Source organism: Lepidochelys kempii, chromosome 5 (genome assembly GCF_965140265.1).
Source record: "Lepidochelys kempii isolate rLepKem1 chromosome 5, rLepKem1.hap2, whole genome shotgun sequence".
NCBI lineage: Eukaryota > Metazoa > Chordata > Testudines > Cheloniidae > Lepidochelys > Lepidochelys kempii.
Genome location: NC_133260.1, coordinates 403,032 through 424,063, shown reverse-complemented (window position 1 = coordinate 424,063; position 21,032 = coordinate 403,032). Strand labels below are relative to the sequence as shown.

The window sequence follows — 21,032 nt, the reverse complement described above, 5'->3', positions numbered from 1 at the left end:
TTTGAGCCTCTATTATGGTGTTTTTTTAAAGTTTCCATGCAGCTTCCAGGCATTGCACTCATGCCTTTTCCTTTTGATTTCTGTTTAAGTAGCTTCCTCTGTATTTGGGAAATGGAAATCTCTGGGGCTAACAGAGTCAGTCTCTGGGGATGGGGGTCCCTGGTGTTTGGGGGTCCCTCTGGAGAGTGCAGAGCATTTCAGTGGGATTAGGGGGGTCTCGCGGGAGATCAATGTGATTCAGTGGGGTTGGGGAACTCTGTGGAGTTGGGGGTCCCTCGGGGGGTGCAGTGGGGGTGGGGTCCCTGGGGTGGGGGCGCAGGGGGGTGTCTCCGGTTCCGGGTCCCTGGGGGCGCAGCCGGGCCGGTCCCGCACGGGGTGCTGCCGCTGCTCGCCGATCCCGCCCTCCCCGCGGCTCGGCTCGCGAGCCTGTCCCTAAAAGGTGCTCGGCGGCCGGCGGGGGAGGGTCCGGGTCCCGCGGCTCCTCCCGTCCCCTCCCCGGCTTTTAGGCGCGGCGGCGGCGCCCGGGCCCCAGAGCCCGCTCCGCCCGGCCCGCTCCAGCCCCGCTCGGCCCCGCTCCGCCCGGCCCGCTCCAGCCCCGCTCCCAGCCCGGTCTCCGCCCCGCGCCGCAGCCATGGACGCCATCAAGAAGAAGATGCAGATGCTGAAGCTGGACAAGGAGAACGCGATCGACCGCGCCGAGCAGGCGGAGGCGGACAAGAAGCAGGCAGAGGATCGCTGCAAGCAGGTGTGGGGGGTGTCCGGGAGCCCCCGTCAGTGCCCCCCCCGAGTCCCTAGGCAGCCCCTCAGTTCCCAGGCAACCCCCCCTAAGTTCCAGGCAGACCTGGGACCCCCCATGCTCCCCAAGTCCCTGGGCAGCAACCCCAACGGGGCCCCTCCCAGCACCCTGGCAGTACAGTCCCCAGGTAGCCCCAACACTTCCCCGAGTCCCCAGGCTCCCCAGCCCACCCTACACCTGGGCAGCAGCCTCCCTGAGTCCCTAGGCAACCCCCCAGGTCCCCCACCAGTCCCTGGGAAGCTCCCCCCCGGCACACACCCTGGCAGCTCCCTCCAGTGCCCCCCCCCCGAGTAGCGCCCCTCTACTTTCCAGGCAGCCCCCTGTCCAGCCCCCCCAGCTGGGATTAACCCTGCCCAGTATCCCCATCCAGTGACAGATTAAGCAGGGTGAGGACCGATACCCTCATCCCTCAGGGCACCTCCCCCTTAAACCCCCATTGATAGGGTGAGGACCAAGTGGGGGTCACTGCACTGTTGGGGACCACTTCAGGAACCCTCAGTTCTATCCCCTGACCAGGTATCATGTTGGCCCCTCCTGGAGCTAGACTTGTAGGGGACCCATTGCAAACAGGCATCCTTCCCCCCCCGCCAGCACATCCAGGCATTGGGCACATCCTGCCCCACCTCCCTTGGACACTGCCTGTCTTAGCAGCTCAGGCCCTTGGGATGGAGCCAGAATCTCGGGCTGAGTCGGGGTTCTCTCCTCCACGCAGCGGGTTCACCAGAAATGTGGGGCGAGAACATCACTTCCCCACGTCTGTGCCAGGACCGGGGAGAGGCTGCCCTGGGCTCCCCTAGTTCTTGGAAGCCCAAGGAGACAATCCTGGGAGCCACTGTCTCTGGAGACTCTGCCCAGCATTCTCCCACTGGCCTCGGGTGCCAAGAACCGAGCTCTGTATTGGGGCCAGTCCTGGGGCAGCCACTCTGGGATGCCACCCAAGCTCGCCTTGCCCCTTTCCTGTTATCTAGCATGCTGCCTGGCTCCCGCTGAACCTCTGTCCGGGCCCCTAACCCCCTTGCTCTGATCTCCCTTCCCAGCTGGAGGAGGAGCAGCAGGCCCTGCAGAAGAAGCTGAAGGGGACTGAGGATGAGGTGGATAAATACTCTGAGTCCGTCAAAGAGGCCCAGGAGAAGCTGGAACAGGCGGAGAAGAAGGCAGCAGATGTACGTACCTACTGCCAGCCCCTCTCCCCATGAGACGGAGAATCTGTCACTGGGGGATTAAGGGGTGGGAGCCCCATTGGGAAACCTTTCCTGGTGGAAGCAGTCGAAATCTCATCACCTGGGACACTTACACTAAACTGGACTAAACACTAGAAAATGGATAATAGGGGCCTGACCCCTGGAGTGGGGAGGTGCAGCCCGATGGGAGGGATGGGGCGAGGGGGTGCAGTCTGGCTGAAGATGGAGGGCACGGGAGACAGTTTGGGGTGCAGTCTGGCGGGTGATGGGGGAGACAGTTTGGGGTGCAGTCTGGCTGGAGATGGAGGGCAAGGGAGACAGTTTGGGGTGCAGTCTGGCTGGAGATGGAGGGCAAGGGAGACAGTTTGGGGTGCAGTCTGGCGGGCGATGGGGGAGACAGTTTGAGGTGCAGTCTGGTGGGCGATAGGAGGTAAGGGCACAGTCAGCAGGGGGAAGGGGCAGAGGGGTGTAGTTTGATGGGGGGCAGTGAGCTCTGACCTGCGGGAGGTGAGAAGCTGTTTGGAGTTTGCTCATGGATGGAATGCATTGCTGACAACACTAGATATGCTTGGAGCTCTGCAGGCCTCTGCTGTTCCAGCGGGCTGGGCCCACCCCTCTAGTAGTGATACGGCCCTGCCAGGACTGGAGCGGTCATGGCACCAGCCAATATTGAGTATCTTCAAATCGGCAATTGGTATCTGCGGGATACAGACCAGCTCATCGGCCTCCCATAAAGTTCCAGGGTGCTTGTTAGCCTGTTCTGGGAAAGCTGAGTAGAGCCGGGAGCCAAGGGGAGGGATCAAACACCGCTCGTGTCTGTGCGTCTGAATGAAACCCAGGGCTGGAGGGGGCGGGGGGGGGGGGTTGGAGAGTGGCTGGCTGGAAGGAAGGAGGTCATAGCTGTGCTTGGGGAAATCCTTTTCCTCCATGAGCACCAGGGGCTGAGGGCTCCCTCCCAGCCCCTTGGAAGGACAGGCCTGGACGGTTTTCTCTCTCGCCTGAGACAGCAGCTCCTGCCTCGGGGAAGACATTGTGTCGGGGCAGGGCACAGTGAGGAACAGCTGTGTGCAGCCCCCGGCTGCTCCAGGGAGTGGAATGGGGTGTAGTGACCCGCTGTGCCACCCAGGGTATTTGACACCCTATAAATAAATCCTCCTTTTCATAGCCAGCCCTTCTTTGATGAAAACCACCCATGACAAGTGGAAGAGAAGCTGAAGGGAGCCATCTGGAGCACAGCCAGTGGGGGAAGGGCCAAGCTTTTTAGGATCAAGAGCAAAAATTCAATCCCAGCTGGTCTGTGGAGCTAAATGGGGGAGATGTGTCAAATCTCCGAGGCAGCCACCAAGGACAGGGGAGTCCGGAGAAGGACAAGGCTGTGGGAGTGCGATACGTCCCCTCCCCCACTCCCAGGAGCAGCAAAAAGCCCTGGTTGAGTTCAGGCAGAAGGACTCTCCCATCCCACAAACATATTGATAGTCCAGGATCAGGGCCCCACTGTGCGAGGCTCTGAATAAACATGCAGGGAGACAGACCTTGCCTCAAAGAGCTTACAGTCCCAGCGCACAAGTGTCCTGCACCTACTCCTGTCCCTCGAACCAGCACTAGCTGGCGGAGTCCGTGCAGGCAAGGCACTGGGGCTAGTTCGCCAGGAGGGCTGCAGGTGGTGGCCTACTGGCCCTGGTCCCCGCGAGTGCTCCAGGTATAAAGGCGGCGTGGAGGAGGCTGTTACCTTGTTAAGGAAAAGTTAGCACATGTAACTCCATTTTGGTCTGGGGCCCACCATTGGCATGTAACAACCTCCTCCCTGTTCTCTGGCTGTTCTGGCTCTGGGACGGTCTGCTCCATTTGGAGAGTGAGCCAAACCCTGCTTCGGAGCCCAGCAGAACTGGGGGCGAAATCTGCAACCGGGCACTTGAGACGAGGAGAAGCTCCTCTTGGCCTCTGTCTCCCTTTAACCTGAGGCAGCTGTTCTAGGGGGGTCCTGGGGTGAGATCCTGGGCCCACTGAAGTCCATGGGAGTTTTGCCATTGATTTCCACAGAGCCAGGAGTTCACCCTGGTGGCTCTTGGCAGAGGCTCCCCTGGGCTTTGGGCAGCTGGAGCCAGGCTGTGCAGCATTAAAGGACTGGAAAACCTGCCTGATCATGAGAGACTCCAGCCGCTCCATCTGCTTGGCTTAAAGGGAAAGTTATGGGGTGACTTGATCCCAGTGTGTAACGAATATTTGATAATGGGCTCGTCCGTCTCTAGCAGACAAAGATCTAACCCGACCCAAAGTCTGGAAGCTGAAACTAGACAGGTTCAGACTAGAACTAAGGGGCAGATTACTCACAGTGACAGTCGCTAACCATTGGAATATAGCAATGGCAGCTTCTCCATTCCTGGCAGTTTTTAAATCAAGACGGGATGTCGATCTGCTGTAGTTCAAATGGGAATTAATGCAAGGCAGTTCTCTGGCCTGGGTTCCACAGGGGGCAGACTAGGTGATCACAGGGGACCCTTCTGGCCTAAAACTTTAGGAATCTATTAATCAGTTGTTCTTCTGGCGGAGAAGGGGGAAGGGGCCTCCGGAACATGGGTCTGCCTGGGGCCTGGTGCTTGTCTGCATGCTGATTTAGTTAAGCCAGTGGAGAAACCTGTGGACAGACACTCTGGTTCCAAACAGGCTTGTTTCAGTTCGGCTGGTGAAGATTAAGAGCAGTTTTTAAAGTAAGTTTCCACTAAATAAAGCCCCACGACAGCGCATCTCAAACCCAGATCTACAGACTCAGCCTGTAGGCAGGGCACTAGACATAGCAGTGTAGCCATTCCCCCTGAGGCTGGAGCCTGGGCTCTGAGCGCCACCCCCCTCACCGGGTTTCAGAGCCTGAACTCTGGGCCGAGCCGTAGCAGGAGCCCCGTGAGCCAGAGGCTGTGGCCCAGGGCTCTGAGATTTCCCACTGCAGGGGTTTGGGGGGTCTTCCGTGTAGATGCAGCCTAAGTGTCCACCAAGGGGTTAGCACTGCTTTAACTAAAGTTGTGCAAATTTGCATGTAGATTACCCTGTGGTGTGGACTAGCGCGGAGTGCAAATGGCTGGGGGTCCAACTGAGATGCAGATGGGTGGCGGTGGAAAGGGGATGGCCCTGGGGGATGTCAGAGGCCTGGGCGGATGCAGAGTTCGCAGTGTAGTTTGCAGCGTGATGTGCAGTGCATGCTCCGGGAAGGGGGGTGGGGGGGAGAGTCCCTCGTTATGTGGCTCTGATTTGGGACGACCCCTGAAATATTGTGCTTAGTGTTGGCAAACTGGCGGGCGCTCAGAGAAGAGTAACAGGAAGGCTCAAGGAGGGCTGTACAAACCTACCTAGTTTGATAACGGGGGCGAGGGGGAGTCCTGCGACCTCTCTCCACATATCTGAGAGATGTGACCCTCCAGGAGGGAGGGGAATTGTTCGGGGACCAGAGGGAGAGACCAGGAGGAATGGGGTCCCATTCAGAAAAGGAAAAACAGAAAGAAATGTCGGGGAAAACTTGCCGGGAGTGAGCTGAAGAGTGCAGGCCCTGCGGTGATGGGTGCTAGAGATGGACTAACCTGGCTGGGGACCTGTGTCCCAGCGTGGGGCTGGGAGCCTCACTGCTCAGGACTGACCAGAACCCTGGACAATGAAGTGCAGGGACCAAGCCTGTCTGAACAGGATCTCTCTCTGGGAGCCCCTGAGGAGCTCTGTTCTGGGGGAGGACCCTGTTCCATGACTGCTGGAGCTTATTTCCAGGATCTCTCATTGCCTAATCACCCGCGAGTGAATCCAAGGGCAGGACGGTGCTAGGAGATGGTGGGGCAGGTGCAGCAGGAGCTGGAGGGCACCTGGGAAAGGAGGAGAATAAACCTCCAGGCTGAGAATCTGGAACAGCTCCTTCCTTGGAGCCTGCGGAGTCTGCACCTCCGGAGATGGAAAGATGCTCCATTCCTGTGAGTCTAGCAGGGCAAGACAGGAGCGCCTGACCCATGCAGGGCTGCTCCCGGCTCCCTGGGCCTCGATAGCCAGAGAGGCAGCTGCTCTCTGTAGAAATATTGACAAATACATTAAAATAACTAACCCTCTCTAGTGCTCGTCTGGGGACACCAGGAACGTGCCCCTGGCCCACAGCCTGAGCTGTCAAGCCTGTCTGGAGACAGGAGTGCGGCTTGCTTGCAGATGGGGCTGCGACATGCTAATGTAATTGGGTCTGTGCTAATGGGTGTTAATGTGAGCCCCGTCCTGCACACCCCGCTGAGGGGTGTCAGCTTCCAGCATAAATCCAAGTGTGGCAGGCTCAGGGATTCGCAGGTCCTTGAAATCCCAACGGTGGGGCGCGTCAGAGCTTGGTTTAGGGGTGCTGGCTGGGGGGGGGGCTGACTTCTCCAATCCCAAGAGCGGGGCATGTCAGAGCTCAGTGTACAGGTGCTGGCCACTGGGGGGGCCGTGCCTGGCTTCTCCAGTGCCAGCCTCTCCCAGCAGGAGGCGCTGTGGGTGCAGGGCGGGCGCACTGATTCTTAGATTTTTGTAGGCTGACCTCCTGCATAGCATGGGCAAGGGAACCTCACCCAGTGACTCTGGCCGTGGAGGGAATTATTCCTGCCTGCTCTGTAATTAACACTGCGAGCCCAATAACCTGCAGTGGAACTGGCTGTGTGGGAGGCACCCAGCTGCTGCTCCAGTCTCTTCCATTTCCCAGTCCCTGGGGCAGGAGCTGGTCTGGGTGCCCATAAGTGGGCTGTGCCAGGAGCTGCAGTAGCAGGGCTGGTGTGTGTCTCTGGGGCATGCAGGGAGAGTGCCGAGAAAGAAGCTGCTGGATTCCAGGACTGTGATCCTGAAAGTTCTCAGTGAGGCTGTGACAGGATCCGCCCCAGCCCACCTCCTAGTCCAGACTTTGCTCTTATTTGGTGATTCCCTGAGCCAGTGGGAGGGAGCTGGCTGGCGTCCCAGGGTGTGGCTAGAGCAGAGGCCACTTAGCAGAGCAGCTGCTCAAAGAACTGTCTCTCTGGCCCCTGAACCTGCCCCACTCCTGACAGCCAGGCCCTGACTCCCTGCCCTGTCCTGCGGCTGGTGTGAAAGTGCTATGCTTGCAGCCGGGCTCTGCACAGGCCTTGCTTGCACGGCTGAGGACCAGGGGTGACTAATGCGTGAGCGAGTGGAGCCAAGGCTCTGGGTTGTACCCTGAGGTAAATGAGCCGAGCTCAGCCCCAGGCAGGGTACAGTGCAACCGGGACAGCTCACCTGCCTGTTACCCTGCAAGGAAAACAGACTTCTCAGCAGTGAAGACATAGGCCCTGCTGGGGTCCCTCAAGCGCTGGCTTGGGTCAGCGGCTGGGCTCAGCTGTTGCATATGGAGCCCAGGAATCCTTGTGCTGGCTGAGCTCTTTAAATGCAGGCGTGAAGTGCAGCTGAGCTGCCTGCTGTCTGTCGCTGTTCATTAAGGAGGGATTGAGTGTAATTCCAGGAGGGCTCCCCTTGTAACGGATCAGACCATGTCCCAGAGCATGGGACACCAGGGCATACCCCCTGACACCAGATAGCATCAGTGATGCGCTCCAAGACAAGCAGGGATGAAGACAGCAAATGTGTCTGAGCACTGGGGAGCTGTGTGTGCGATTTCTTATATCCTGCGCAGAGTAGAGACCGAGGCTGCAGACATGAAATCCGCAGGTCTGTCCAAGGGGCTTGTAGATCCCAGGCAATGGGGTGGATGGTATCAGGACCCTGGGGCTTGGAGACCCTTTCCCATGGAGATGTGGTCCAAGCACGGGCAGAAGCTCAAGTCGTTCATATCTGGCTGCTGACCCTAAAGGCCCAGCTGTGCTGTAGGAGTCATTGCATGCAGCAGGCTGTCATGTGGTTCACATCCGCAGGCCCCGTGGTTCCTGCCTGTCACGGGGTTCTACTTCAGTTGTTCCACAGTGCAGGGATGCTGAAATAGTGCTGGAACCTGGGGCAAATGGGGCTTAAACCTCCCAGACACCCTTCCCTTCCATTGGCATTTGGAGCAGCCACGCACCTTGGCTCTGGCTCTTGGACTTGATGCATTGCAGCCGACCAGGATCATCCAAGGGTGCACAGCTCCCAGCGAGAAATGAATGCGAAGTGTCTGAGAACCCCCATGGGGCTGCAGTCTCAGCAGCCCCTCTAATGGCTAAGGTCAGAGCCCCTGGTCAGGTGGGGAGGCCCTGCAATGATTTCATAGGGCCCAGGAGGACCCTCCAGGCCAGATCTGAGCCGGTGACTCCTGCATTCAGCCCCTCCCTTGTGGGCAAGCTAGAGACCTTTCAGAAAGATACTAGCGATAGCAGCCTGGATGAGGGGAAGGAGGTGCTGCTTCTTCCAGGAGCTCCCTTGATGTGTCTCCCTTCTTCTGCACCTGGGCCTTCATTCCAGTCTCCCCGGCTCGGGCTTTGCTCCTCTCTTACACATCACAAACCCTGACTCCATGGACATACGTTTATGGGAAACTTTGTTCTCACCACTTCCTGGCTCCCCCTTCCTACACCCCCCAGGGCCTCAGTGCTGTGCGCAGGACCCACCAGGGGGCAGGAAGGAGCCCTCCCAATTTCCCAGCCCCCTGACTCCATGGAGAGCAGAAGTAGGGTCCGGAAACCATGCCCATGGCTACAGCAGTGGCGAATGCAAAAAGGGGCCTCTCTGCTCAGCCCCACCTGAAAGAGACAGAGCAAACGCCTACAGCAGAGCCCCTGCTTGGGCACTCCTCTCTGGGCTCTGCAGGCCAAGCTGCTCCCCAGGACACACAGGCACCCAGAGCAGGCGCTTGTGGGCCCACCCCGCTGCAATGCTCTCTGGGCGTGGGGAGGGTGAGGGCTGGTTCCCTGGGGGAGGGAGGGGAGCCCCGCAGCTGCAGTGGGAAAAGCAGCTTGGATACCTGGTGCTGCCTCTTTAAGAGGAGGGAAGTGTGCAAGCTCTGACACTGGGTTTCCTGAGGAGGAGATGCAGGAGAGGGGGAGGAGGAGCAGGAAAGGGGATGAAGGCAGGGAGGGGAGAGCTCGCATCCTGAGCTCTTCCTGCTGGAGCGGGAGTGGTAGTCCCACAAAGGGCTGAAGCACAGTGTGCTGGGGAGGCTGCCGCAGAGCTGTCACCGGCAGAGTCAGTGACCCGGCGAGCTCAGGCTGGAGCACGGAGCTGGCTAGGGACAGCCAGCAGGACCCAGTGGGTTGGAACCAGGCTGCATTGGGGCTCAGACTGCGCCCCAGGCCACAGACCCTGCCCCAGGCAAGCCGGGGACGCCTCTGTCCTGCTCAGGTCCCCAAGCAGCACCCTCAGGCCTCATTCCTTGGGCGTGGCCCCGGGGTGGACGATGGCCGGGAGCACCTCCATTGATGCGGTGAAGAAGAAGATCCAGAGCCTGCAGCAGGTGGCGGACGAGGCTGAGGAGCGTGCGGAGCATCTGCAGAGGGAGGTGGATGCTGAGAGACAGGCCAGGGAGCGGGTAAGGTGGTCCAGGGCTTGAAGGTCCCAGCCAGCTCCTCCCAATGCCCTTCCTGCCCCGCTCCCCCAGAGGCCTGGGTGCCAGCCTGGGTTTGACGTCCCCTCCGCTCCCTGTGGTGTCAGGGCCTGGCAGGCCCAGTCAGCCCCACCCCAAGCCCTGCTGGGCTCACCGGGCACCCTTCTTGCCTGATGCTGGACTCCCCATCCAGGGAGCTTCTCCTTGCACTCACACCCCGTCTGGCCCAATCCCAGCATCCCACCACCCGCCTGTCCCCCTGCTCTCCTTGTCTCCCGCAAGTAATACCGCCCCCCCCCGACTCTGTGTGGTGACCCCAGCCATGGGCACTGCAGTGATCAGACCCAGGCTGCCAAGGGTTACCCTGGCTGTGCAATGGGCCCAGGAGCCCCCAGCATGCATGGATTCAATTCTCCGGGTACCGATGCAAACAAGGCCCCCCAGCAGGGATCACACCTGCCTCAGGGCTCCGGGGTGGGGGCTGAAGGGTTTCAGAGCCAGCCAGAGTCTGAGGCAGCACTGGAGGTTTCTCCGTTCATCCCTCACGGGAGGGTGGGGCAGACCAAGAGGAAAAGAAAAGGGCGGCCAGGCGCTCAGATCCACTTACTCCCAACTTCTTCAGCCAGGGCTCTCCTCACCTGCTCCAGGCAGAACGAACCAGCCGCCGGGGCAGCAGGCTGTAGGGCCTGAGCTGCAGCAGGGAGAGCTGGGATGGGGGTCTGGGATGGACCCAGTGAGGGGCCGGGGTGTACACTGCTGGGGTTTAGCTGGGGAAGGCGGGGAGCAGACTGGGTCAAGGATGCAGCCAGGGAAAGGTTAGGACTTGGGGGGAGGGGTCTGGGAAGTAGCTGGGAGATGGGGCCTGGTGCTGTAATTCAGGCCTGGGGGTTACATAGAGTTGGGGGTAGGGGGATTTTCCCCATGGGCTGGTCCCAGGTGTGTGGTCTCGTAGGTGGGTATCCGGTGCCTGTCCCTGTGGTGATGCCAGGGCAGGGCAACAGCCAAGAATGACCCAAGTGCCGGACTTATGGCACTCTGGATGCAGTTGGCTGCCAGGAAAGCCCATCCCCATCCAAGTGCCCCCTGACCTGGCTGTGGGTTTAGCAGGCCCTGTGAGGCTCAGTTTCTCTGTCCAGCTACGGGCTGCGCCTGCATCTCGGACAGTGGCCAGACCCAGCTGGGAAAGTGCCCCCCAGTAGGGATGAAGCCCTTCTTGCACCCTGGGTGCTTCTGGGGTCCCCATCACTGTGGCGTCAGTTTCAGGCCTACCGCTGGCTGCCCCAACTGACCATCCTGGCGGACTGGGTGCCCATTCTGGCAGCTTTGACTCACTGCCTAGGCCTTGCACCACGCGCTCACCTCAGTCAGTTGCTGAGCCCCGAGTCCAGAATTGGCCGTGCTCTGGTCTGGCTGGAGGTACAGCGGGCTCTCTGTCGGGGAGGGAACATCTCCTGCTCCAGGCTGAGGCCTCAGCCTCTGCTGTCCTGGCCCCGCCGGGATGGTACACAGGATGCAGAGCTGTGTCCCCATCTACCCCTCCCTCCCTCCGGGCTCACTGTGGCTTCCCCTTGCCCTGGAGCAGAGGAGGTGAGGGGAAGAGCCGGAGGCATTGCTGGTGGGAGTGGGGGCTGGATGATTGGCAATGACGTGGGGTGGGTGCAGGAGCTTCTCCCTTGCTGCGCCGCACCTGTGCAGCCCTGATTAACCCAAGCTGACCCGACCGGCTCTCGGTGCCGACTGGCTCCCAAGGTTCAGGGCAGCCCAAGGGACAGTCCCACTGTGCTCCCCGGTGGAGTCACAGCCAGTTACTTGAGCAGGGATTCGAGAGGCCCTGGGAGCTGGCTCATTGCCCTGTGGGGCTGGGGACAGGCAGTGGGCAGTGCTGGGCCGCCTAAGGGGGGCAAGGGGCAGGCAGCTCTGAAAGCCTGTCGGGCTGGATCTGGCCTGGGAAGCCGTCCTCGAACGCTGGTGTAACTGCCTGACCCGGCCCTGAGTCGGGTGGGAGTGGAGCTCCAGAAGCACATGATCCCATCCAGGGCTCTGTGCTCGACCCAGATCAGTTAGGCCTCGTCCCTGGGAATGGCAGTAGGCTTGGTGGCCAGCTCTGTCGCTTCACAGCAAGGGACAGATCGGCCGCCCTTGCTGACACTGCTGGTTCTCCCAGCAGCCTTCGACTCCACCGCCCCCTCCGTGCTGCACTCAGCTGTAGGGACGAGCCATGGGGGAAGGGGTAGCTTGGGACTGGTTCTGCTCAGAAAGACCCCCAAGGATCCAAAAAGCACTAGCTGGCCTAGGCCCCAGTGATCTCAGAGGCCCCCTCTCTTGCAGGGACTTGCAGGAGGGGTGTCGACCATTCTCAGGGTGGCGTCCTTGCCTCTGGGATTCTCACCAATGGAAATATGTGTGTGGCCAAGCCTGGCCACTTCCAAAGCAGGCTGTGAGACGCAGGTGTCCAGGCCTCCGCTGGCTGCAAGCGCCCTCCCTAGCCCTGCCCTGTAGCTGAGTGCTGGCAGGGGAGGGGGTGTGGAAAAGGCACTCCATTTGTAATGCCCTCCCGGATGCCAGAGCGACAGGTGCCTCAAATATTTCCATGGTATCCCCACTGCTGGGGAGTGCAGGGCTGCCTGCCAGGAGAGGGGTTAGACTCAGACACTCAGAGATGTGGGGACCCAAAGAGGCCATTATGAGCACAGGCCAGAGAATGTCACCCAGTGATTGCCACCTCCAGCCCATCCGTTCCAGTGGGGTAGGTCTGGGAGAGAGAACCCAGAATCCACCCAGCCCTTACTGTTAAAAACTGCAGCTTAGTTCTAGTCTGAATGTGTCTCATTTCAGCTGCCAGCCACTGGCTCTCCCTCTGCCTTTGTCTGTCAGGTGCAGGAGCCCTGTGCTACCAGGCAGCCCTTCCCCATGTAGGTAGCTGTAGAACATCGTCAAGTCACCTCTTGACTTTCTCTTAGATTGAGCTTCTTCAGTCTCTCGCTGTCGGGCTAGCTTTCCTGACCTCGCATCATCCTTGTAACTTTGTTCTGAACCCTTCCAGTTTGTCAGCAAAGTGTGGCTCCCGAAACTGGCCATGGGATCCAGGAATGCCACCTCCCTACTACTACTAATGCTAATGCCACCTCCCTACTCCCTTTGCTAGCCCTTGCTTATACATCCAGGGATTGCCGTAGCCTTTTTCGCCACAGCATCACATGGGGAGCTCGTGTTCCCAGAGGAAGTCTGGATAATCAGGAGTCTGGCCTGCTTCAGGCCATACCAGAGAGGCCTTCTTCAGGGAAGCTGCTCCTGCCATAAGTAGCATGAGGACGAGAGGAGAGGAGAAAGCCCTATAGGTGGGTTAGAGAGAGAGCCCTATAGGTGGGTTACGGGTGTCTTGGGCAGAGTCCCCTGGGAGGGGGTCCCAGCAGGGAACTTCACATGCAGGACTGGGCCTTGCAGATCTGATCTGACTCTGGGAGGAGTTCAGTTGGGCAGAGGAGGGCATTCCCTGGCTGGGTGCGGCTGGGCTAGAGGCTGCTTTCCTGGGGCGGCACTAGCAGGCCCAAGTGCTCCTGTTCCTGGCTGTGTTGTTGGGATCGTGTACCTGAGGCTGGGTGGAGCAGACTCTGCCAGGAGCTTCCTGGGCAGGGTGCCCTGCAGGGAGCTTTCCTATTGTTCCCGCAGCCCCAGTCTGCTCACGCTGTGGTGCTCATTGGCTGCAGGGGAAGCCGGGCTGCCCTGCCCAGTAACATGATCTCTAGGAGAGAGCCTGGCAGGTCACTCCAGCGCTGGGCCTGGCTGAGGTCCAGGAGCCACCGGAAACTCTCAATAGAGCAGTTGCGCTGCGTGGCTTCCTGCCCTGACTCCAGGAGGGAAGGGACCTGGGACCTCGGTTTGGAAGAGCCCAGTCCTGGCTTGCGCGTCCCAAGGGCTGAACCTGGCCAGGTGGAGGTGGGGGTGGGGAGGTTGTCTCCTCTGATCTCCCTACTAGTGTGTGCTAAGTCCTGCCCTGTTCCTGGCTTCCTCTGTTCTATGACCATGCTGCAGGGAAACCCTGGCATGCCGGGGAGCGAGCATGGCTGGAGGGGAAGGGGGCCCCAATCGGGAGAAGGGGGCTCTGCCCACCCCCTGAGTCTCTGTAACCAACATAGGCCAAGTACATTATTGCAGGCCCTGTGGGGTCAGGTAGCTTTCTGTGGCCTGGCTAACACCTTCTGCTGGTGCTGGGGGGCCCCACTGGAGCCCCATCACTGCTGTGCCTTGTGCCAGACAGGGACTGTTCTTTGGGAGCCTTCCCAGCCCTTGTGGCATGATGTGGAGCCAGCGAACCCAGCCCGGACCCCAGCATGGCAGCACAGTGCTCCAGGGGGAGAGGGTTGCGGTAGGAGAGCAGCCCACTGTGGTCTCCCTGGGGCCTTCTGCCCAAAGCCCCTTCTAAAGCCAATCCCACCCCCTTTCCCTGCTGCCTTGGTGTCTGGCCGGGGAGGAGGTGGCATTGTGGAGTTACAGCCAGCGAAGGGCAGGTCTGGGTCTGGCTGTAACTGGGGAGGGGGCAAGGTCCCTGGGGGGTTTGTCTGTCCCTGAGGGCAGAGCTGCTCGAACACTTTGCATAGTGTGGGTGCTGAGAGCCATTGGACCAAACTGTAATCCTGTATGGATGGAAACCACTTCAAGCTGGGGGTGTGCCCCCCCAGCACCCCTAATTCCAGCACCCCTGCGGACATGGGAGGCCAGGGAAGGGGACATAGGGCAGGGTCATGATGGCATGAGGGGGTGTACCTAACTCTGTAGGCTCACCCCTGTTCTGTGTGCTCTGCTCTCTGGGTCCTGGTGCACAGATCCCAGCCTCCTGGGCAGGGCACTCAGTAGCCAGGGCTGGGGTGACGGTGCCTGGTGGCCTGTGCCCTGGGGGGTGCTGAGTAGCACTGAGCCACGCTCTCCTCTCCCCGCAGAGTTCAGCGCTTGGGGGCTGCTGCACCCGCTGGAGGCATTTCCGGGGCAGAGCTCAGGCCTCCGAGAGTAGGAGCAAGGCGAGAGTTACTAAATGGAAAGAAAAGCTGGTCAGATGCTGGAGGGGGGAGGGGGGAGTGGTATGGAGCTGGGGGAGCTAGCGTGGGGCTGGGGAGCTGGCATATGGCATGGGAGGCTGGGGGGGGGTCTGTCCATGGGGCCGGCAGGGGTCTGTCTCCCAGTCCACGCCCTGGCTCCCGCTGCAGGAGTGTGCCTGTACTCCCCACAAGAGCTCTCTCTGGCCTCTCCCCGCCCCCCACCACTGCCCATGCTCTCATCCCACTCCCTGTCCCGCCCCACCCCAGTCTCCTCTGCCCTGGCTCGCCTACCCCCTTCCCTTCACCCCAGGGAACCCAGCCTGTGGGGAAGGGGTGGTGCTTGGAGCCTGGGAATATGCTGGTTTCTGGCCTTTGGGGCTCCTTGCAGCCTGGCCTTGGCTGTGGGCCAGCCCCATGGAGGCGCTTTGCCGGATTCCGTCCCTGGGGACTGTAAATCAGGGAGGGCTCAGGCCTGGCCCAGCTCTGCCCCTCAGGCTGAGGAGCCCAGCCAACCTCCAGCCAGAGGTGGCAGAGAGTGACCGGGGCCCCGAGGGCATCCGCAGGCCCCCCAGCCTCGAGGTCCCCTCCCCAGCCTGGCCAGTGCTGCCTCCGGCAGCCGGGGGGGGGGGAGGGAACCCTGCACGGGCAGCCTTGCTGGCTTCAGTAAACAGGAAACCCACAAGTTGTTCCAATCTCCTTTTTGGGAGCGAATCTGTGCCGGGCATTCCTGCTCCTTTACTCAGCGCTCTGCAAACCCAAACGCTGCCCCGCGCCACCCTGCCGGGGAAGAGTACCACCTCCCTCGCCGGGCTCAGGGGGCCGGTGGGGGCCAGCCAGGACTGGCCGGGCTGGGCTCTGGCTCACAGGGGCGTGTGGGGGGCTCCTGGGCTGTGTCTACCCTGCAGCGGGAGCCAGCCTCCGAGCCTGGGACAGTCGTGTGCTGGTGGGGCCTGAGGTCGGGCACTAAACGAGCAGTGTGGAGACTGCGGCCCCCTGAGCTCAGAGCCAACATCGGCCGGGCGTGAAGGCCCTGCTCGCACAAGTCTGTCTGCCCAGGCTGGCATGCTGACCGGACTGGGCTTTGGCTTGGGGTGGGGTGGGGTGTCTGTCTGTCCATCCATCCATCTGTCTATCCGTTCTTAGGACGGGGCTGGACTCTGGGAGCACTGGCACCGACTCCGGGGTGCTTTGGGGCTGGAGCACCCACGGAAAAAAAATAGAGGGTGCTCAGCACCCGCCAGCGCCAATCAGTGGTTTGGCAGCACCTCTGATGAGCTAATCAGGAGCGCTGCCAAACAGCTGTTTGATGGCTGGGGGAGAGGCTTGGGGGAGGGCGGAGAGCAGTGAGCAGCAGGTGGGTGGGGCCTCGGGGTGGAGCAGGGGCAGGAAGAGGCAAAGTGAGGACGGGGCCTTGGGGCGGAGCAGGGATGGAGAGTGCCCCCCCACACACACACACACCCGGGAAAACTAGAAGTCAGCGCCTATGTCTGGGAGGTCGGTGCAGGGGCCACTGGGGGCAGTTCCTTGGGGCTGAGCTGGACTCTGGGGAGAGGTGCAGGATTCACTGGACTCAGGCGCTGGCTAGATTGTGTGGTCCAAAACCCAGATGAGATGTCAGGAATACAGAATAGGATGGAGAGTAAGATGGAGAATTTTGAATGGTTTTATGTAAATCAATGGTTTGGCCTCCCTTGGGCACCCTGTCTCAGAAAGGATATTGCAGAATTAGAGGGGTTCAGAGAAGGGCGATGAGAATGATCAGGGGCCTGGAAAAACTCCTGTGAGGGGAGAGTGCACTGATCAAGATTGTGAGTTAGAGAGACAAATAAGAGGGGGACATGACAAAAGCATCTAAAGCAATCAATGGTCTAGAGCAGGCGTTCTCAAACTGGGGGGTGTAACCTCTCAGGGGCTCGCGAGGTTATTATGTGGGGGTCACGAGCTGTCAGCATCCACCCCCAAACCCCGCTTTGCCTCCAGCATTTATAACAGTGTTAAATATTTAAAAAGTGTTTTTAATTTATAAGGGGGGTCGGACTCAGAGGCTTGCTGTGTGAAAGGAGTCACCAATACAAAAATTTGAGAACCGCTGATCTAGAGAATGTAGATTGGGAACTTCTGCTATCCCTGAACCCAGGGTCAGTGAAAGAAATTTAAAGGTAGCAAATTAAAAAGTAACAGAAGGAAATGCTTTGTCACACAATTCATAATTATCCTGTGGAACTCACTGCCACAAGACATTCGGGCCAAAATTTAGCCCAATTCAAAGAAGGATTGGATCCTTATATAGATAAGAATATCCAGGGCTATCCTAGTTACTGCTACCATAAATTCTGGCAAGTATACTCAACCTCGTGCTTCAGGGGCTTGAGCCAATCTCAAAGAATTCGAGACCAGGACAAGATTTGGTGTGGGGGCAGATTATTCCACCTCTCCCTACTGTGGGCATCTTGCACGTACCTTTGAAGCATCTGATGCTGGCCCCTCTCAGAGGCCGGCGGTTGTGCAGGATGGACCCCTGGCTGATCCAGGCAGTGATTCCTGTGGCCTCTGTGCAGGGTCCCAGTGCTGAGGGGCTCACGCACTTTCAGTGGCTCTCGGCCCTTTTCCAGCTCTGGGGTGGGACTGACTCTGGTGCTGCTTCTCCCTCAGGCTGAGTCTGATGTGGCCTCCCTGAACCGCCGTATCCAGCTGGTGGAAGAGGAGCTGGACCGAGCCCAGGAGCGCCTGGCCACTGCGCTGCAGAAGCTGGAGGAGGCTGAGAAAGCAGCTGATGAGAGCGAGAGGTGTGTGGTTGGTGGGAAGGGAGGAGTATGGAGGGGGATGTGGCTTGGCAGCTGCGGGGGGAGGGCACGAGTTGGCCTGGATGTGGCCGCTTGCCCCCATGGGATTGCTCCGGGATTGCTCCAACCCCCCCGTCCCATGGAAGTGGGGTCCTGCTGGTGTCACAGACAGCAACGGGCAGCTGGGCCCCATGCTAAGCCCCATGTCAGGGCGAGATGGGGGCAGGAGCGGTGGATGCGCCCTGAAGGTGGAGGGCCCACAGGCACTCTTCTCACAAGGCCCCGCCCCTTCCCACAAGGCCCCGTTCCCATGCCGCCTCTTGCCCCCAACACCCCGCTTGCTCTTCTCCACTCCTTTTGGCCTCCTCCCCCGTCTCTCGCTCTTAGGGGAAGTGCATAGCCCTCCCACTTTTAAAAGTGCAGGGGCCATGGCCCCCTAGCTGCCCCTTTTGGCATCCCTGGACGGGGGCAGTTTGGGGCAGGAGATCAGGCTGCAGATAAGATTGCAGCACGACAGCAGCCTGCCCGAGGCCGGCTGTGCTCTCGGTTGCCATGAGCGGTATGTTGGACAGTTGAAAGTGCCAGTTACTGCTCTCAAACAGGGGCACCTCCGGCCTCTTCTCTCTTGCTTGGCAGGGTCACGTGGCCCCTGGAGCAGGCTCAGCTTGTGCCAGCACTAAGATTTCATGGGGCTTTTCAAAAGCTAGGGTCTAGCTCTCTAGACTTCAAGTATCACAGCGACTGGGACGGGAGCTCTGGGAGGTGTGAACTGCCCCGCATGGTGGGGACCTCACCAAGGTGTTGACTCTAAAGCCTAACGATAACACTTTTGCAATGTCCTAATTAATTAGTCAGTTGCTAATCGTTTGGCCTTCAGGAGGGGGCAGAAGGGAGGTAATGCGGAGACACACACACAAAGGTAGTGAAAGGGAGCGGATGGCAAACGTGGCTGGGGAAAGGAGACGCAGAGGACAGAAACAGCTCCCAGAAATGGTCCTGAAGGGGAGCGTGTTCCCGCTGGGTGATGCTGGTTGTGGCTGTAAGGTGCTGAGCAGATAACAAATAGAGTTTCCCCCATGCTCTATGCAAATTCTTAGTGACCCCTGAGTGGGTTCTGCCATTCATGGCGGAGTGTCTAGAGTTCAGAATATATACCCAGCCTGCGGGCCATAATTAAAAGGGGACTTAGGCCTTCCCCAGGGAGCAAGTGACAGTCCTGCTCTAGGTGATATTTGTTGTCTCAGGCAGGGCTCATCAGTCCTGAAACTCTTTCTTTCCCCACGCTGACTGCTGAGGTCTCTGGGCACCTTCCAGCTGCGCGTTAAGCCCTGTGGCTAACATCTGTCACGCATGCCTGTCCTCTCCCCAGGTGAGGACCCAGTTGTGCAGTGCAGGGCTTGATTTTGGTAGGGCTATTAGGTTTTTTGAACACGTCCATGCTGCCTAGTGTCTGTGTCAGCAAAGGAGAGCTGGAAAAGCACACTGGCCCTGGGACTGGAAGGTGGGGAGTTTGTGATGGTACTAGGCCCCTGAGGGAGTTCTTTTCACAGTCTCAGCTGGTCCCAGAAAGCTCTGTCTCGCATCCAGATGCACTGTAGCCTCCAGGGGGAGAGTCCCATTGTGCCAAGGAGCAGAATTGGTGATCAGGGCTTCGTCCTGGAGCTTTAGGTCCTTCTAGATATGCTGGACCCAGGCCATTGAGCATCTTGGAAATAAGGACCAAGGCCGGACTCTCTCTTCTACGGGAAACCAGTGTGGAGAGCAGGGAACTGGTCAGATGTACAAATTCAGCACTAGTGTAGTGCAGGGTAGTCTCCTGGAAAGCCCAGTAGTCTGCCCTGTCCTCTAGAAGCCACCAGTCAACCCTGAAGACCTCTCCAGCCTCCTGTTCCATGGTAAAATAATCAAGGCTCCAACATGCACCGTGATTGTGGATGCACGGGCTCCAACCAAGCTCCAACATGCGCCGTGATTGTGGATGCACGGGATTCTGGGTTCAGACTAATGCACAACACAGAGACCGCTCTAGTGGCGCTGAGAGGTTGCCTTGGGCCATGGATGCAGGTAAGGTCACCATGCTCATGCTGCCGCACTGCAGTGGACCACAGGTACTAACTCACCTACGTGACAGAGGAGCCGATGGCCCAGCACTCCAGTGGGTGATCATTCCTCTCCAGCAGAACTTGGGGAGTGGAGATGTGTAGCTCCGAAGGCTCTACCCATCACCACTCCCCATGCATCACCCGCTTAGAATAATAGAATCATAGAATATCAGGGTTGGAAGGGACCTCAGGAGGTCATCTAGTCCAACCCCTTGCTCAAAGCAGGACCAATCCCCAACTAAATCATCCCAGCCAGGGCTTTGTCAAGCCTGACCTTAAAAACTTCTAAGGAAGGAAATTCCACCACCTCCCTAGGTAACGCATTCCAGTGTTTCACCACTCTCCTAGTGAAAAAGTTTTTCCTAATATCCAACCTAAACCTCCCCCACTGCAACTTGAGACCATTGCTCCTTGTTCTGTCATCTGCTACCATTGAGAACAGTCTAGAGCCATCCTCTTTGGAACCCCCTTTCAGGTAGTTGAAAGCAGCTATCAAATCCACCCTCATTCTTCTCTTCCACTAGACTAAACAATCCTATTTCCCTCAGTCTCTCCTCATAAGTCATGTGTTTCAGTCCCCTAATCATTTTTGTTGCCCTCCACTGGATGTTTTCCAGTTTTTCCACATCCTTCTTGTAGTGTGGGGTCCAAAACTGGACACAGTACTGCAGATGAGGCCTCACCAATGTCGAATAGAGGGGAACGATCACATCCTTCGATCTGCGGGCAATGCCCCTACACTTATACATCCCAAAATGCCATTGGCTTTCTTGGCAACAAGGGCACACTGATGACTCCTATCCAGCTTCTCGTCCACTGTAACCCCTAGGTCCTTTACTGCGGAACTGCTGCCTAGCCATTTGGTCCCTAGTCTGTAGCAGTGCATGGGATTCTTCCATCCTAAGTGCAGGACTCTGCTCTTGTCCTTGTTGAACCTCATCAGATTTCTTTTGGCCCAATCCTCTAATTTGTCTAGGGCCCTTTGTATCCTATCCCTACCCTCCAGCATATCTACCTCTTCTCCCAGTTTAGTGTCATCTGCAAACTTGCTGAGGGTGCAATCCACACCATCCTCCAGATCATTAATGAAGATATTGAACAAAACCGGCCCCAGGACCGACCCCTGGGGCACTCCACTTGATACCGGCTGCCAACTAGACATGGAGCCATTGATCACTACCCGTTGAGCCCGACAATCTAGCCAGCTTTCTATCCACCTTATAGTCCATTCATCCAGCCCACACTTTAACTTGCTGGCAAGAATACTGTGGGAGACTGTGTCAAAAGCTTTGCTAAAGTCAAGGAACAACACGTCCACTGCTTTCCCCTCATCCACAGAGCCGGTTATCTCCTCATAGAAGGCAATTAGATTAGTCAGGCATGACTTGCCCTTGGTGAATCCATGCTGACTGTTCCTGATCACTTTCCTCTAAGTGCGTCAGAATTGATTCCTTGAGGACCTGATCCATGAGGCCTCTCCTCAATGTCTACGTGACTCCACTGGGAGACAGAGGAAGACACCAGGGTTCAGTTGCTAACGACACTCAACTATCTACTAGTTCACCACCGATGCAGCCACCACCACGACTAAGATGTCACTCACAGTACGTCCCAGAGATCGGCTCTTGAATGGAGGGCAGTTGGCTTGCAGCTGGAGACCCCAGACAAA

General features: G+C 58.7%; 1 protein-coding gene across 13 annotated transcripts in view; it reads left to right on the top strand.

The window, feature by feature from the left end:
• The first annotated feature begins 519 nt into the window (after positions 1-519).
• The window catches only part of TPM2 (tropomyosin 2), a 57,538-nt gene continuing 37,025 nt past the window's right edge, over positions 520-21,032 (top strand). For 4 of the 13 annotated variants that reach the window (XM_073343240.1, XM_073343236.1, XM_073343238.1 and 1 more), the window contains exons 1-3: positions 522-745; positions 1,834-1,959; positions 17,131-17,264. In XM_073343240.1, the coding sequence (XP_073199341.1) occupies positions 632-745; positions 1,834-1,959; positions 17,131-17,264 (374 nt within the window). In that variant the 5' untranslated portion in view covers positions 522-631. Of the gene's footprint in view, positions 746-1,833; positions 1,960-8,934; positions 9,431-17,130; positions 17,265-21,032 lie in introns of those variants that run through there. The other 9 variants (XM_073343247.1, XM_073343245.1, XM_073343246.1 and 6 more) reach the window with 7 other exon arrangements.